Here is a 16,606-nt window from a genome sequence, read left to right on the forward strand (position 1 = left end):
ATTTATTATTTCATAGAGTTAATATTTTCTTGATTCGCATTGTTGTCTGCCTCATAAGTGCGTGTATCGCCCGTGAACCATGGCGGCTAGCTTAGTCGTTTTGACCCATTATTATCCCTGGTACCGCGATCTGCCATGTGTGTAGACTGTGTGCGTTTTAAGATAATGCAGACTATGTGGGTCTGATTATATTCTTTATTTGTGTTAGAAAAGAGGAAGATGTTTATGCTCATGACTATACCTAATAAAACAAAACAAGTAGATTGATATCACAAGCTCGCCCCCACCCTGCAGTGGGTTGGCGTGTTTAAAGTTCCCCTGCAACGACACGTACGCTTCAAAGTCATATTCGTTAACCATAAAGACCGAGGCTGCTCTGCCTGCCCATATAGGGAAAACCTCCTAGTTCCGCTATTTTAGGCTATATACCGGCAAGTTAAGCTCACGGGAAGGGAAGCTGCAGGGCTTTATGGTTAAGGAACATGAGGGATATAGGCAGTGTATTGCAAGATCTATCTCCAAAACTCCGAGTCTCCTATACGTTCTTACCGGCAATCCCCACGTCCACCCTGTGAACCAGTTCTGAGGATTATGCGCGTCTTAGTGGGCTTTGCGACTCGAGTTTGCTTATTCAATATGATCCGCGTATTAGTGGACTTTGTAACCTTGGTTTTCTTGGTCCGCCGCTTTTCCAGCAGATGAGATTGAACGGTTTTAGCACTGGCATCCTCATTCCCGCCTTGGACCCGTGGTTTAATCTTTAATGTGATCCGGCACTTCTTCCGCGGAGGCGGGGACTTAACGTCATCAGTGTTCTCGTTCCCACCACCTGACGCCGTAATGACTTTGATCCGACGCTTTTGCCCTCTTGAGATAGCTTGGCTTGGCATTGTCGAGCCCGTGTTGCTCGTGGCATTAGGAGGCGTTGGCTGTGAAACCGGAGGCGCAGGGAGGGGGGTTGACGAACCGTGTGGAGACGGTTCGGGGCTCATCGGACCGCTGCCCAGTGGAGGAGACATCGAAGCCGTCCGACCGGGTGATGAAGGGTTCAGATTGGAACGGCTCAGTATGCCCACCTCCCAATCTTCATCAAGAGAGGGTCCCGGGGTCGGTGGGCTTCCGGCAAGCATGCCCGACAATAAGGTCTCTGAAGCGCACGGTTCTAGGAATAACAACGATGACCTGGCAGCGGAAGCTAGATCAAGCTCTTCAGCTGAGGTCACGGCGGGTTTGCCGATATATGGATCTTGGGGGGGGACTTGAGACTCTTTCAGCACTGTTGTATGCCCAGGACCATAAGGCGCCATTGCTGATACAGCTGGCCCCCTACTCATTGGGCTTGTGTCCGATAACGCCCAGAGTGCACAAGCCGTGGTTTGAGTGCTGTCAGCTGGTGATGTGGTCTCCGCAGGTTCCGACGACGCTGGCGAAGTATTTTGCGCGGTATCGCGTGCCATCTCCTTCGCCGTTGACTGAAGGCCGCAAGGTGACAAAGGAACCTCTACCAGAGTTGCCTCTTGGGACATTTCGGGTGCGGATACAGTCAGGGCGTCATCGTGAGCGCTGAGGGACGCACGAGTTGGCCATGTAGATTCTAGTTCTCCATGTGACATCCCAGTAAGATTATCAGCCGGAGTAGCTAATCTCACCTCATCTGCGTCGCACATCTGATCGGAATAGGGGGGCGATGATGAATGTAGCAAAGAAGGTGATATACAAAAGCTTGGTGGCGAGTTTGTTGATATGATATCACTCGAAGGTGAGCCAGTGTGTGGCGGAGAAGGTGGGAAATTGAGGTATTTCGACATCAGGTCGTCCAGCTCGTCTGGAGTTTCAGTCGAAGCATCCGTACTGTGGGGAGAAGTAGTTCCGAGAGTATCGGCCACTGGAATGGGAGCATGACTTGGATTCGTGGTCCTTCCATACTTTCGCTTTTTCTGGAGTTGGTAGCCATGAACATCGTGGAGATGGTAGTAGCCGGCCTCCTCAGTCTCGCAAGAGTAGCTGCATTGGCCACAAGACCAAGGCCAAGAGTGACTCTCCTCCATATGGCGTATCGCGTTGATATCTCGTTCCCATGACCGCATCCTCTGACATGGTGAAAGGTGTTCTGACTGGATGCATAGCAAGCAGAAGGCGGGGCGGATCAGGGTGCTACGGTAGGTGATTGAGCCGCACTGCTTCAGCGGGGTTGATAGGTGGTTGCGGTAATCCTCTTCCCATTCATCGCACCTCAAAAAGTCCATACAAAAGAAGCAGAACTTCAGCTTGGATTTGAGAACGCCAAGTCTCTCGGCCACTGCTCTTCTTCGACAGTTATGAACATGTTTGCACCTCTTGCGTCTTTCAATGCTAGATGCAGGTTAGTTTAGAATCTGGTTAGGATATAAGAATGTTCTCACCTTTCCAATGCCGTATCACAATATGGGCACTTCCCGTTCTTAGGGACTTCACCAGGACGATAGAATACACCCCCGGAGGTCCGAAGAAGCGAGAGCATATCGCGCATCACCTCAAGCTTCACTTCATCGCTTGCAGGTGAAGTGCTTGCCATCTTTTCGGCGATGCGCCCTCTCTCGGGAATGAGAGCCTTCAACGGGTCTGGGTCCTCACTGGGTGCCTGCGAGAGCCTTCCCTCCAGCCTCTCTCGTCTCAATTGTGCAAGGGAATCTTGCCGATGTCTCCTCAGGGCCGTCTGTTCAGCTTTTCTCGAAGCATTTTGCCGCTCGCGTTTCACCCGGGATCTGCTATTTTCATCGGGCGCCTGGGCTATTTCCTTGTCATACATCAGGATCTCTGGCAGCCGACGCACTCCTTCCCGTTGGGCGGCAGAAAGTCGGGTTGGGAGACCAGGCTGTCGGAATTGGCTGATGCCCTGGAAATATTCAACGGCTGTGTGATCCAGCTTCTCGCCTCGGAAGGCCGCGAAGCCATCGCAGGATGAGACATTCGCGACATAACTCTGCCCAAAAACACGGCGATCTGCATGAAGTACATGTTGAGATCTTTCCGTCTCTGTATAACGCTCTTGCTTGATGTTAGTAGTGAAAGCATTTATACTGATGAGATGTCCCTTACCATCAAGTTGTTTCCCAAGTTCCCGCCGGATCATGTGCATTGATACAGATACCTCAAAGTATCCTTCTTGTAATAGAAGGCCTCGGAAAATGCTTTCAAAGACAGCGAAAGTCATGGCCTTGGTGGGATGGACATTTCCCTGGCGATCGACTTGTCGGCAGACAGGGAGATCACGGGCTGATTTGTTCCATTTGACTTGGCCGTCGCCGCCATTCTTGAGCATCGCTTCAAGAACTTTGGGATGCAGTGCCCCGTCGGCAATGGCGAGATTCAGGAGTAGGAACACAGAGTCATATCGGAGAATGGAGTGTTCCCTACCAGAGACGCCGAACCTACATATTGTTAGCTCTTTGATGAGGACGACAGCGAAACACACACTTGCCTCTTGTTCTCCTGATATTTATTATTCTTGACAGTCCTTTGATCAAGCTTGAAGAGAAACCTTGGCTTGCCTTCGGCTGTCCGTTCAAGAACAAGGGAAACGTCCTCCTCAGGGTCAGCATTGGACAAGGAAATGGCTGCTGTGGTCCTGACCTTGTAGGGCACTCCTGCTGTGAAAAGTCCACCTCTTCTGGCTCCACTGTTACAGAACCACAGAAGTAGAAGGTGAAACTGAATCCGGTTTCTCTCATGGGTATAATGAAGGTCATGGCCTGCCCATAGCCTGTCGATGAGTCGGTCCAGGTCTAGCGGCTTGAGATTGTACTTCGGCTTCTCGATGTCGTGGACGTCACTCCCCGGCTCGTACGGTAAGACCTTTCTCAACCACTGCTCTTGGAGTCAGCTTCAAATCACACAGCGTCAGTCATTGACATACACGGTTGATTTCCTCAGTGTCCGCATCTCCAAGTTCGCTGTTTGTCAGTCGACGGAAGCCGGCCTTGAACGCCTTCGCCTTTGAAAGGAGGCTTTTGGTGGTGGGGGATTCGCCGAGCCGGCCTTTGGATTGGGTTTTATAAAACCGCCAAAAGTCTTTGAGTTCGTGCATTGCCGGTATGGGCGCCCCAGTACAAAGTACTCTGGCTTTGCAGTCCTCGAAATCTTCCTTGCGGCCTAACTTCTCCCAACACCAGCTTTGCCCGGTCAGTGTCCATTACAAGGAAACAGAAAGCCAATACATACATCACGTAGATGTTGAGGGCCCCGTTCTGATGCCGTAAGGTCTTCTCATCATAGAGATTCACAGCTCTTTCTCTGTCGCGTTCGTGGTGCTCGCCGCTCTTCCAGCCACCAGACACTGCGCGATCAGCAATGAGTGCTGGGTCTCTATGTTGGAGTTTCGGAGGAGGCATCGTTTCCGGATCGTGTCGAAGGTGGATGGGTGAAGAAATGCATGGTGCCGGCGCTTGGTAGACACCCAGTATTTAACGACTGAATGGTTGCGTGTTCTTGTTGGCGCGACGCCTGTTATCGTGTCTGTGTTTTGATTTTTGGATCGTGAATGTTGGTTTAAGATGCAGCGCTCACCCAGGGTCGCGCGACATGTGTGGCAGCTCACCTCAGGCATCAACTGTGGGCTCCGGCGGCACGGGCCATCTTGGGGGAGCCAGATGCGCATTTTCCCTCTAGTCTGGGTGGGATCAAAAGGTCGTTGACGTCTCACCGGAACAAGGCTGGATTACTCTTGACTCTGGGGAGAAGATCCACGCCGATCTGGTCATTGGTACGTCATTCAACGAAATCGAGGAGATCGGGTCAGGATACTGACTATGGGGAGCAGCTGCCGATGGCATCAAGTCCATAATACGCCCCTATGTAGTCGGCGACGCTGCATTTCAGACTGCAAGACCATCAGGTCTATCCGCATTCCGGTTTACCTTGGAGGTGGACGAGATCAAACAGTCGCTGACTGAAATCCCCCAGATCCTCCGGCCTGACCAGCCGACGTGCTTGTCCATGGTCTATTCCTTTGACGACACCATGCGCTCTGTCGTCATGTATCCTTGCCGTAACTTCCAAATCCTCAATTTTGTGTGCATTGTTCCGGACAGCAGCTTAAAGGAGGAAACCACAGAGTCATGGACTGCTTCCGGCGACAGAGAAGAGTTGCTGTCCCTGTTTAGTGACTTTCCAGTATGGGTAAAGGACTATCTGAGGTATGAATCCTTTTATGACTTGAAACAACAAGAGACTTGTCGCTAAGAAGTATGCTAATTGTTTTTACCAATAGAATCGCAAAGAACATCAAACTATGGCAACTAAGAGACCAAGATCCGCTGCCAACCTACATCCACGGGCGAACAGTCCTGATAGGCGACGCGGCTCATGCCATGACACCTCACCAAGGGCAAGGAGGAACACAGGCCGTCGAGGATGCTGAGGCTTTCAGATTGTTCTTGCAACCAGGTGTTTCCAGCGCAGACGTGCCGCAGTTGTTGCAAAATCTTGATTCAGTGCGCAGGCCGCGTGCAAGCCAGATCCAGAATAATACCAGAAAGGCCAAGAACAAGAGGACTGCTGAAGAGGTGTATATGTTTGAGAAGATCAACTGGACATACCCGGGTATCTTTGAGGGGCTGAAAACTGCCAAAGTAGCTTAAGAAATAACCTTGAATACATTAAAGGACTACTGCTTTGTGTAGCAAGAGACGGTGGAAAAATTTAGGCCGTGGCGGAATTATTTAGACGCGAGCCAAGATCCTTCTGCGCCAACGTTGAACTCTTTGCCGAAAGCAGCTCAGGGGCCGGTATTGACACACCCATGAAGCTATCGGCGTGTCAGTCCCATGCCCCTGGGCGGATGGCTTGGCATCAACGTTGGACGGGACAAACGACCAATTTCTCCTGTCAATAAGGAACAGGACAAATACCGGGGTCTAGATCAACCCGGGGGGCATTAGTACGTATTTCGTCAGTTTAGGCAGTTATAGATCTCGCCTATTTGGCGTCGGAGGAGATGAGCCTCGTGTCTTGTTGTGGTAAAGGGGGAATTGTCAACAACAACGGGTAGAAGCATGCTCAACCAACAATGAAATGCCGGCGCCCGCGCGGATTGAATCTCCAGGCAGTCTCACCGGAAGACATGGGCAAGCTGCAGAATGCAATTGAACCTCTGCAAACAAAAGCAAAGTGAAGCCCTGCAACATGTCATTCTCAGGGGGTCCTCCAAATGAAGAACCAGTTCCCGTGGGACGGGGTCCGCCACCGCCCAAAGCGGACAGCTTAGCGGGGGAAGCTCGCCCCGCTAAGCTGGGAACCCGCCCTCTGGAAGGCCGCTAAAGAGCCGCTAGCGACCTGGAGGGCTCGCCTCTTGGCCGGCCCCACGTGATGTCAACAAGGGGAAGGAACCCATCGCGTCGATGGCGGCCGGGAGTTTCTCCAGGGGCCCGACAGGGCAATTAAGATGAACCCCTGGAAATAGGTTATGTTTTGCTTGCTGACACTGCAGGTAGGACAATCACGTCTTTCTTCTCATGACATTGATTCAGATCCTCAGCGTCTTCCGTTTTATTTGCTACAACTTCCGTTTGACTTGAGGCTTGTGTGTTGTGGCTCAGGTTCGCCCTGTTCTTAGCTCCCGCAGCCATCCGTCGTCCACCCGCCAACGCTAGGACACTAAACAATCCATCGAAACATCCAGACCCCTCAGGACCCCTTGGGTTACAAAGGGGAATTCGTCCCATCTCAATCCGCCCCTCGTGCAACAACAAGAAGCATTCCTCCCGGATAGACACGATAGGGGTCTGTGCCTTTTCTGGCCAGCTAGCTGCTGCGACACTGCTGCTACTCCAAGACGCTTCACGGGCCCACGACTTGGGCCTCCTGCATTGATCATGGAGGATTCCTCACAGAAGCGCATGAGCGCTATTCCTCGTCTCTCCAAGCTCCCCTTGCCACGTCCAACGTCTGGCATTCCCAAGCCCACGTCAGCCCTGCCAAGACCGGCCTCAATTATTCGCCCTTCGCCTTCGAGAGAGAGCCTGGGAGGTGGAAGTTCTGCCATTGGAGGCGAGCTACGGAATCCACGGCTGCGACCTTCCATGTCGCAAAACCAACTGCGTAGCAGCATTGGCAGCTCTTCAGAACTACGAAACCCTCGGTTACGATCCGCCACGTCCCGAGAACAGCTCAACATTGGGACAAGACGAACCTCTCTAATCTCTAGGCCTCCTCCCCAGGCAGCTGCCACAAGGCCCATTTCCGCAAGAGCCCCCTCCACGCCTCGACGACCTACAGAGCGACAGCCCGATACAATCGAGGAACAGTCCACAACACCTCCTTACGACCCGCCAGGCGGAGCGATTGGTGTCGAGGATGACGGGCACATCTTTCACCGCCGGTTGACTCTCACGCGGAGACCGTCAGAGGTTTTTGCAACCTCACCGCTTCACGACCCTGCCAACAACATCTTTGACCCCGAGCAGTCCAGACCGCCGACGGCCTCGACTGATGATGGAGACCGCCAAGATACTCTCAGAGTTCGTTCTCGGAAACCGCGGCCCTCGCTCTCGGAGCGAACGATCGAGACTCTTGCGTCAATCCCCTCTTCACCAGCCTTGAGCAAGAAGTCCTCCACCTTTTTCGATCAGGGTAGATCAAGATCTAGAGCCGAAAGCAGACCACGATCCCGAGCCGATAGTAGGCCACGATCTCGGGCAGACAGCGGAGCTTCTCGTCCAGGATCGAGCTATGCGTCGGATACATCAGCAAGACTCTCTTCCAGGCCAGGAAGCCGGCCAGGCTCCAGCTCAGGCCCGGCCGACATCGGATTCTCAAGCTTCAGAGCTTCAGCAAGCTCTTACAAGCCGCCCCTGAGCACAATCAGCGGGACTCCGCAAAAGAGATCCTCGGTGATCTCGGGGGCCAGGAGTCCGGGTTTTCGAATGTCGACTCAGGGTCCCCCTGGTTCAGCCTCCAAGCTCTCATCGCTCTCAGCTGCAAGGAGTCCAAGTCCAGGCAAGCCCAACATGCCTCCTCCAAAGGCAGCCTCCAAGTCATTGGCTGCACGACCTACCAAGCCAAGGGCTCCTGTCAAGGGTCTTTTCAAGAAGCCATCCCTCCCGGCACTCAGCCAGGCGTCTCTGCATGGAGCCAATCGTGCATCTGGAAGTTCGTCAAACACCTCCTGGGACGGCACAATTCCGTCCAGCGCCTCAACAACAGCGTCCACTAACACCGCTTTGACAGGCGACTCGGCCGAACCTGGAACACCACCTTCTACCCGCAAATCGTCTGCCGCTCTCCGAGAGCAGATTGCAAAGGCCAAAGCGGCGAGGCGCGCTCAGTTGAAACAAGCCGCCGAGGCCCAGAAAGAGGACGGTGACCAGGAGGCGCCAATTATTCCATCCGACACTGGCTTCGATTTTGGCGTCAACCATGATGATCCTTTCAATACCCGCCGAGGTGAAGACCCCAGGAAAAAGGTCATCCAGAACCGTGTCAATGCAGGAAGGACGTCGGGCCGGCTCAATATTGCTGCTTTGAACCTCAAGGAGATTCCTGTGGAGGTGTTGAAGATGTATGACCTGGAGAGCATTGGCACCTTCGATGGCAGTTGGGCCGAGAGCGTAGATTTGAAGCGCTTTATCGCCGCAGACAACGAACTGGAAGAGCTGGATGACTTTATCTTCCCTGACACCAACCCCTCGTCATTTGATGAGGAACAAGCGAGTCGTGGTAACATCTTTGCTGGCCTGGAGAACCTGGACATGCATGGCAATCTGCTTGTGGGGGTTCCCCTTGGTCTACGGCGACTCAACTGCCTGACATCGTTGAACCTGGTATGTAGACCACTAATATTCGTTTTTTGGTATCGCTAACATTCGCAGTCAAACAACCGTCTCACCAACAACAGCATAGACACGATAGCGCAGGTTACCTCGCTTCGTGACCTGAAGCTGGCCAACAACCTCTTCTTCGGGCCACTGAACTCGATCCTATCAAACCTCAACCAACTCGAGATTCTCGATGTCCATGGAAACAACATCTCGGCCCTCCCCCACAAGGTGGAGAACATGTCTCGACTTCGTATTCTCAACCTGAGCGAAAACAGCTTCGAATCACTTGCTTTTGACGGCCTTGCTACTCTGCCTATTACCGAGCTGAACCTGAGGAAAAACAAGTTGTCGGGTACTCTTATTGAGGAGCCAATCGGCTGCCTACCTCAACTACAAAGTTTGGACGTTTCCACAAACCAGCTGCAAAGATTGGTTCCTCTAGGCTCCGCCATCGAGTTCCCTGTCTTGCACTCACTGTCGCTATCAATGAACAGGCTACAGGGGCTACCAGACATGACATCTTGGACAAGCCTCTTGACGCTGACGGTGGACGAGAATAATATTTCCGGTATCCCCAACAGCTTCATGAGTCTCGAGAAGCTTCGCCACGCCGACTTCTCCAGCAACGACATCAGAGTGGTCCCGCCTGAGGTTTCGAGGATGGAGAACCTTTCCATGCTTCGCCTTAGTGGCAATCCACTCCGTGACAAGAAGTTCCTCTCCATCACGACTGATGAGCTCAAGGACATTCTGGCCGGGAGACTAGAGCCACCGCCACCTTATCAGCAGGAAGCCGGTGCTCAGGTTGGCGTTGTGGGCATTTTGGGTGATAACAAGGTTGCACAACCGCAAAACCCCGAGAAGGACATGAAATTTGATGATGAAGACTACCGATCTGATGATGACTTTGCAACACCCCCTCAAAGTCCCTCTCGGTCTCGCTCGCACACAGTATCAAGTCGTCGTTCACGGTCACACACACTTTCGAACCAGACCTGGCCTGTGAAGCCAGGCGGTATCTTGGATCGATCGCGAACCGAGTCCTCGTCGCTGCATCCTGTTGTGTCTTCCAAGGTCGCAGCCGAGAACCAGATTCGACAAGTGTTTCTCCATAACAACCTGTTTGCTACGCTGCCCAACTCTCTGAGCTTCTTTGCTGAGACGTTGACTGCTCTGTCGCTATCGCATAACCAGCTAGTAGGCGAAGCATACCTGACTGAAGACCTGGAGCTCCCAGCCTTGAAGGAACTCAACCTATCATCAAATCACATTACCGGACTTGGAGCACTCACCAAGTTCCTCCATGCGCCAAAGATGGAGAAGGTTGACATCTCATTGAACAGGCTCAATTCTCTGCCCACGAATCTGAAAGAGGTGTTCCCTGCGCTCAACGTCTTGCTTGTGGCTAACAACCACATTGTGGACCTTGATCCAGACATGATCAGAGGGTTGAAGATTGTGGATGCTAGCAACAACGACATTTCCCATTTGAACCCCCGAATCGGTCTTCTTGGCGGCCCAGGAGGCCTGGAGAGGTTTGATGTTATGGGCAACCGATTCAGAGTGCCACGATGGAACGTCTTGGAGCGGGGGACAGAAGCCACGCTGAGGTGGCTTCGGGGACGTGTGCCGGTGGCGGAGATGGCGTCTTGGAAGGGAGATGACGAGGAGCCCGAGGCTGATTAAAACGGCGGGCGTCGAGTTGGATTGAACTGAGCATGAACCTCCTCCAAAGAGCAAAAAGCGTGGCGTATTTCTTTTGAAGCATTACGGGTTGGTTATTCTCTTCGCTATACATATTTACTGATAGTTGCTTTTATTACCGAGGGGGAATGTTGATATACCACGTGTACTTCTGAAATAGTAAAACATTATTCAAATACACAAGCCGGCTTTTCTTGGCCGAGAATGTGGCTACAGTCTCGTGAATGGTACCTCCAAGTCAAATTGGCGTTACGGCCCTGACTCGGGGCTTCGTATTTGCAGGCCGAGAGCATGAAGAGGGGAGTTTCAAAGCCCCCGTGCAAGGGGCAGAAGGCGCATATTAAGTTTACCTGTCGTTTGGGAAGGTGGCAGTGTGAGAGGCTCCTGCTCAGGAGGACATTCTGGCATGAAGCTTCAAATATGCAGTCAAACGCCGTCATGTTACGTTTGACGCAACGCTGGCTCCCTCTCCAGTTCTATGCGCATCAGATTCAGCAGACATTTCGACACGATTCACGCGCCTTCATCGCTATTCAACACGAATCACGTTCATCCACACAATACGATTTCTCGAGACAGTGTCTACGGCAGAAAAACAACTTAACGAACCGGAAAATCTGGAGCCTCGAGGTGCCCTGCGATCATACTCAAATACCATCCCCACAACGGCCAACACCAAGTTCCAGATCACATCCTCCATTTCGCCCAAATGCTACTATTCAGTCCTTTACTCCCCCGAATGGTCCCAGGAGGATCCTCGGTCGACCTCTCTGAAGACAGCAAGAAATTCAACAGCCATTCCCCAGATCCACAAACAATCACCAAAATCGTCATCACGGCATCGGTAGTGGGCTGGTTCGTCTTTGGCATTATCAGCATCCTCGTCATCAACAGCAACGGCAGAGCGGGAAGATGGGTCCCCGAGTGGTACCTCGACTCGCGGGGCAGGATGAAGCACAAGCTCGCCGTGCTGGGGTGGTGGGTGTTTGTGGTGCTGTTCTGGCCGCTTATCTGGATTGGGTACACGGTGAAGAAGATTGTGGGGGTTTTTGCATCTTGTGTTGGGAAGTGGAGGAAGAGGGGTGATGGATTGAAAAAGCTGAACTCAAAAGCATCGGCGGATGAGAAGGTATGAGGTTTTCGGATGGATTCTATGAAGGATCGTGAGATTCAGGATGTGGTGTTTTGGTGTTCTACAGGGCAAGGGATATGATACAGCCGTACAGCCTAGGATGTTTGAAACATCCTTTTACAGAATAGACGATTGCTGTATTTGTTGATTGTTTTGACTTTTCTTGGCGTTTCATTGGGTCATGTCTCTTGTACGAAACGTCCGATGATCCTCCCCTCTCGGCATGTCTCACCGAGCATCCACCGACGGATGCAACCGGATCCCTGTCAGTTCACCTCTGTCCTGATTCGGCTTAGATCGCTCACGCCAGCCTTCCGTTTCATTATTGGCCAAATTTCGTCTTGGTCCACCAATCAGAAAAGGTCCCTCGACCAGCCGCGCACACTCGACGGAACAACTCATGTTCCTTGCCCTCCCCCAGCTTTAGGTCGTTCCTGGGTCTGGACCTCCTCGACCTGCTTCATCCACCAAAAACGACGGCGTCACAGGCCGAAGCTTTTGATGCTTCTGCTTCACACGAGCTGTCTGACCGCTTTCCTCTGAGTGCTTCTATTCGCTATATTTTTCTCTCCCTCGCTTGGTGTTGTTTGTTTAGACTCACTCGCCTGTGTGAGATCCTGACCAATTCGACCTGGCCACGACGGTTGTTGGACCCATCGCACGCGACTTTTGGCGGAGGATTGAGCCACGACGAACGCGTGAAACAGGAAAAATATCAACAAGTTTTAAGATACCGCCTTTTTGAGATCATAGCTGCCCAAGCTTTTTGCCTGAACCGACCCGGGCGACTCGAGCATCGGCCATCGCCATTGTTGACGCGCGACTCACATTCAGGAGGCATCCATCCGCCGACGACGACCTCCTTTGTCAACATGGCTTCCAACGTCGAGCTGCTCCATGGCCAGCAGAAGCCCGAGGTCATCGTTGTTGACGACGATGTCGACGCACCCACCCGACCAGCTACCCCCCAAGAGACAGGTCCCCAAGATCCCCCCCAGGTGACATTACCATCCACCGAGATTCCACAATCACCCATCGATCCGAATGAGTCGTTCAAGACCGAGGTCAACGAAGACCGACCACCCGTTACTGTCATCCCATCATCTCTCACTCCACCTCCCTCGACACAGGTCAACAATCACAACGTCAGCCAGACCGGGCCTTCAAAACGCACCTTTTCCAACTCTCAGCAGTCGAATCTCTTCTCTCCCCCCGCGACCATTCTCAACAATATCCCCGAGCGTCCCTTGACGTCCGAATATGTCCCACCCGCCTCCCAGCAGGTGCTCGAGGCTTCGGCCGATGAGCTCCGTACCATGCTCCAGACATGCATCACTGAGAACCAAAAGCTCAAGATGGAGACAGCTCACCACAAGTTGCAGTACAACTTGTTAAGCCTCCAGGCTGACGAGGACTCGAAGAGAGCGGCTGTGGAGCACGAGATGATCCGTCGCGAGGTAGACGCGTTGAGGACCGCGGAACACACCCGCCAGGCTCGGAGGGAGCTCAGCACCTCGTCAGAGTCAACACAAGCAAAGTATCTGCAGATGAAGATGTGGTACGAGACTGCCCTTGAGGACAACGCGACTCTTCAGCGCCGCGTCAAGACCGCCAAGAAGGTCATCCAGCAGAAGGAGGAGGAGAACATGGCGCTCGCCGAAGAGCGAGACGTCTTACTCAACCGGATACGCGAGAACCGAGAACGCATGCAGATGCTCTGTAGCCCCGGCGGTATATTTCACGGAGCCCTGACCCCCAAGCAGCAGATGGCGGCAGCCTCGACACCACACCGCAACTCACATCGCCAAGCCCCTCGGACACAAGCACGCCAAAGAGAGGGAGAGTATGGTCTCTCTGCTCTCTTGCAGGCCATGAGCCAGGATAACAACAGCGCTCCTTCGACTCCAATGGCTTCACATAAACCCACGCCGCGGCATGTTGGAAGGCACAGCCGCAATGCCCAGTCCATGTCTTCGCTGCCTACAACGCCTATGAATCGGCCTCTAGGCACACATGGTGGACTCCTGCCCTCAGTTGACTTGGTCCCTCAGTCGGAGCCTCAACGATACACACAAAGGCAATTCATCCCCACAACCCCAGTTGCCAAGACGGACAGTCGACGCAAGAGTCGCGAAAGCACGATCTCGATTGACGACACTGAAGAACTGGCTAGACAGGCTCTAGAATCAGTTGCTGCAGCAAAGTCATTCGCATCACAGGCGTCACAAGGCTCACAATCGCGGAGCCACGAGGAAGAAGACAAGGAGGTCTTTGACAGCCAGGCTAGTCAGGCGGCCACGGAGTTGCTGCGGCGGGATCCGCGTCAGAGTTTTGAGGTGGCTAGCTCGGCGGGATCAAGGGACGGAACGCCAGGTCCTGTCGAAAAGTCAGCACGGATGCAGGCCAAGCTGCTCTCGAACTATAAGGGAGACCCCGAGAAGCGCAAGTTCAGTGGTAACTATACATCGACTGAAGAAGCCCGGCGGGATCAGGGAAGCCCAGCTAAGAAGTCGCGCGTGACGGGGTCATTCGTCGACGAGCGTAGAAGACTCGGTCTCGGAATCCAATACGGCCAGTAAATCATTGCATCTCGGAAGGGTTGGAGGAATGTAACAGGGAAATAGGTAGCGTGGATGGCGGAGTTCAGGGGATTTTGAGGGACAATATCTGATGATCATGGAACACGGCACAATGGCGTTTACAAACAGGGTCGGCAGGAATGACCTTGGGCTCAAGGACGCGGGATGGTATAAGCCAAGTTTGTCCCAGTCGGCTTTTGGAGGCTCCATAGAGGAAAAAGACTTTCTCACGATTTGTGCCCCGTTGGTCAGTGACATTTCCCCCGACCCTCGGCATCATGACTCCATAGCTCCATGCAGCACCGCCACACTTGATCCTCCTTTGTGCAGCTATCAGCCACAGCCAAGTGTCCGTTCCGCGGTTCAGGGGTGCTATCCGATGATCAAGCCACACCAGAGTGTCAACAGCCGATGTCTGGAGCCGGGCGGAGACCCACCTTCGGGTCGGGGGCCGGGGTATGTCGGCTTTCGGCGGGGGAGGGGGGACATTTAAAGGTTGGATGATTGCTTACCCGGCTTGAACATTTGCCCATCATGACCAGGAGACGTCTTTCCTTTCTCTTTGCTTTCCATTGACTCAATTGACATTGATCTTGGACATTGGTGTTGATATACCTGAAAGATTAGGGCTTGAACGATTGAGCTTCTGCATATCCTCTCTCTCAATACCTCACCGCATAAACATCATGCCTCAGCTTCCCAAGGGCCTCTCGGCCGTCCTTACAAAGGCGCCCTCCGATACTGTCATCCTTTCCGCGGTCCGTACTCCCGTCTGCCGGTCTTACCGTGGTCACCTCAAGGATGCCTACCCTGAGGAGCTCCTCGCCACTGTTCTAAAGGGAACACTCGAGGCCAACCCTTCCCTAGATCCTGCCGCCGTCGACGATGTAGCCGTCGGAGTTGTGCTCTCCGAGCTCGGAGGTTCCAAGGCGGCTCGCATGGCCCTCAACCACGTCGGCTTCAAGAACACAACCAGTCTGTACACTGTCAACCGCGCGTGCTCAAGTTCGCTGCAGGCCATCACTGCCGTGGCGGGCCAGATCCGGACAGGCATGATCGACACCGGTATCGCCGCGGGCATGGAGAGCATGACGAGAAACTACGGATCCAAGGCCATCCCCGTCGACTTGTGGCCCGAGCTGCGGGACTCACCCAACCACCACGCCCAAGACTGCATCATGCCCATGGGCCTGACCTCTGAAAACGTCGCCGAGAGGTACAACGTCTCGCGAGCGGACCAAGATGCTCTTGCCGTTGAGTCTCACCGACGAGCTGCTCGTGCGCGGAGCCAGGGTCACTTTGACGGTGAGATTGTGCCGGTTACCACGAGGTTCCAGGAAGTAGACAAGAAGGGCAACAAGATTGGCGAGGAGCAGCAGATTACTGTCACTGCTGACGATGGTATTCGAGAGAATGTCAGCATTGAGGCGTTGGCCAAGTTGAAGCCTGCGTTCAAGCCTGATGGTGCTTCGACAGCTGGAAACTCGAGCCAGGTGTCTGACGGTGCGGCTGCGACGCTTCTCATGCGAAGAAGCACAGCTACCGCGCTTGGTCTCCAAGATCAGATTATCGGCAAGTTCGTCTCTGCCGTGACAGTTGGCTGCGACCCTGATGAGATGGGCATCGGCCCCGCCCTCGCAATCCCCAAGCTCCTAAACCAACACGGCCTCACAAACGAAGACGTCTCCCGGTGGGAGATTAACGAGGCCTTTGCAAGCCAAGCGCTCCACTGCGTGCGTGCCCTCGGCCTCGAGGACGCGTGGGCTAAGGAGAAAGTGAACCCCGACGGAGGAGCCATTGCCCTTGGACATCCCCTCGGTGCTACTGGAGCTAGGATGACGGCTACGTTGTTGCATGGGCTTAAGAGGGATGGTGGGGAGCTTGGTGTTGTTAGTATGTGTGTTGGAACTGGTATGGGTATGGCTGGGTTGTTTGTTCGGGAGTGATTCGCAATGGATAGATGTTGGGATAGAGGAATAGGCAAAAAATACATTTCTGGCATTTGAGTATTTGGTTCCAAGTGACACCTTGGTGCCTCCATGCGCCTTTCGTGACCATGAATGTGCCTATAGGGGAACCAGGGGATATTATCCAAACTCTTTCAGAATAGAGATACTTGATGGCTTTTACTGTTTGCTTGAGATCTTCAAGATTGTAGCAATACGTAGTCTTAGTTACCACCCGGAGCAGGTTCATGGCAGTTTCTTCTGAAACGATGAAGGAGCTCCTGGGTAGGCGATGGAGGTGTCTAGGAGAATGATAAAAAAGCATCCATTTCCTCATATATCGCCAGCATGAGTAAATACGATACTGATTGCTATACTGTGGGTACTTAACGTTTAACCACAATGCGGGTTCATGGTACTACACAATTACCTAGGCTTGCGGGGCGAATG

At 53.2% G+C, this 16,606-nt stretch overlaps 2 protein-coding genes across 2 annotated transcripts; both read left to right on the top strand.

The window, feature by feature from the left end:
- Nucleotides 1-6,851: 6,851 nt before the first annotated feature.
- LRP88_05494 (leucine-rich repeat domain-containing protein) lies at nt 6,852-10,481 on the top strand (the record flags this gene model as incomplete). Its single annotated transcript, XM_083242045.1, has 4 exons — nt 6,852-7,496; nt 7,661-8,048; nt 8,206-8,798; nt 8,847-10,481. 4 exons carry the CDS (start codon nt 6,852-6,854, stop codon nt 10,479-10,481), a joined length of 3,261 nt encoding a protein of 1,086 aa, XP_083103193.1.
- Nucleotides 10,482-12,503: 2,022 nt separating this feature from the next.
- On the top strand, nt 12,504-16,156 carry LRP88_05495 (Thiolase, N-terminal domain-containing protein; the record flags this gene model as incomplete). Its single annotated transcript, XM_083242046.1, has 4 exons — nt 12,504-14,206; nt 14,463-14,559; nt 14,619-14,653; nt 14,854-16,156. The coding sequence occupies 4 exons, from the start codon at nt 12,504-12,506 to the stop codon at nt 16,154-16,156; spliced, it is 3,138 nt and encodes a 1,045-aa protein (XP_083103194.1).
- Between the last annotated feature and the right edge of the window lie 450 nt (nt 16,157-16,606).

This window comes from Fusarium phalaenopsidis (assembly GCF_050370095.1).
Source record: "Fusarium phalaenopsidis strain FUZ10S chromosome Unknown contig_32292, whole genome shotgun sequence".
NCBI lineage: Eukaryota > Fungi > Ascomycota > Sordariomycetes > Hypocreales > Nectriaceae > Fusarium > Fusarium phalaenopsidis.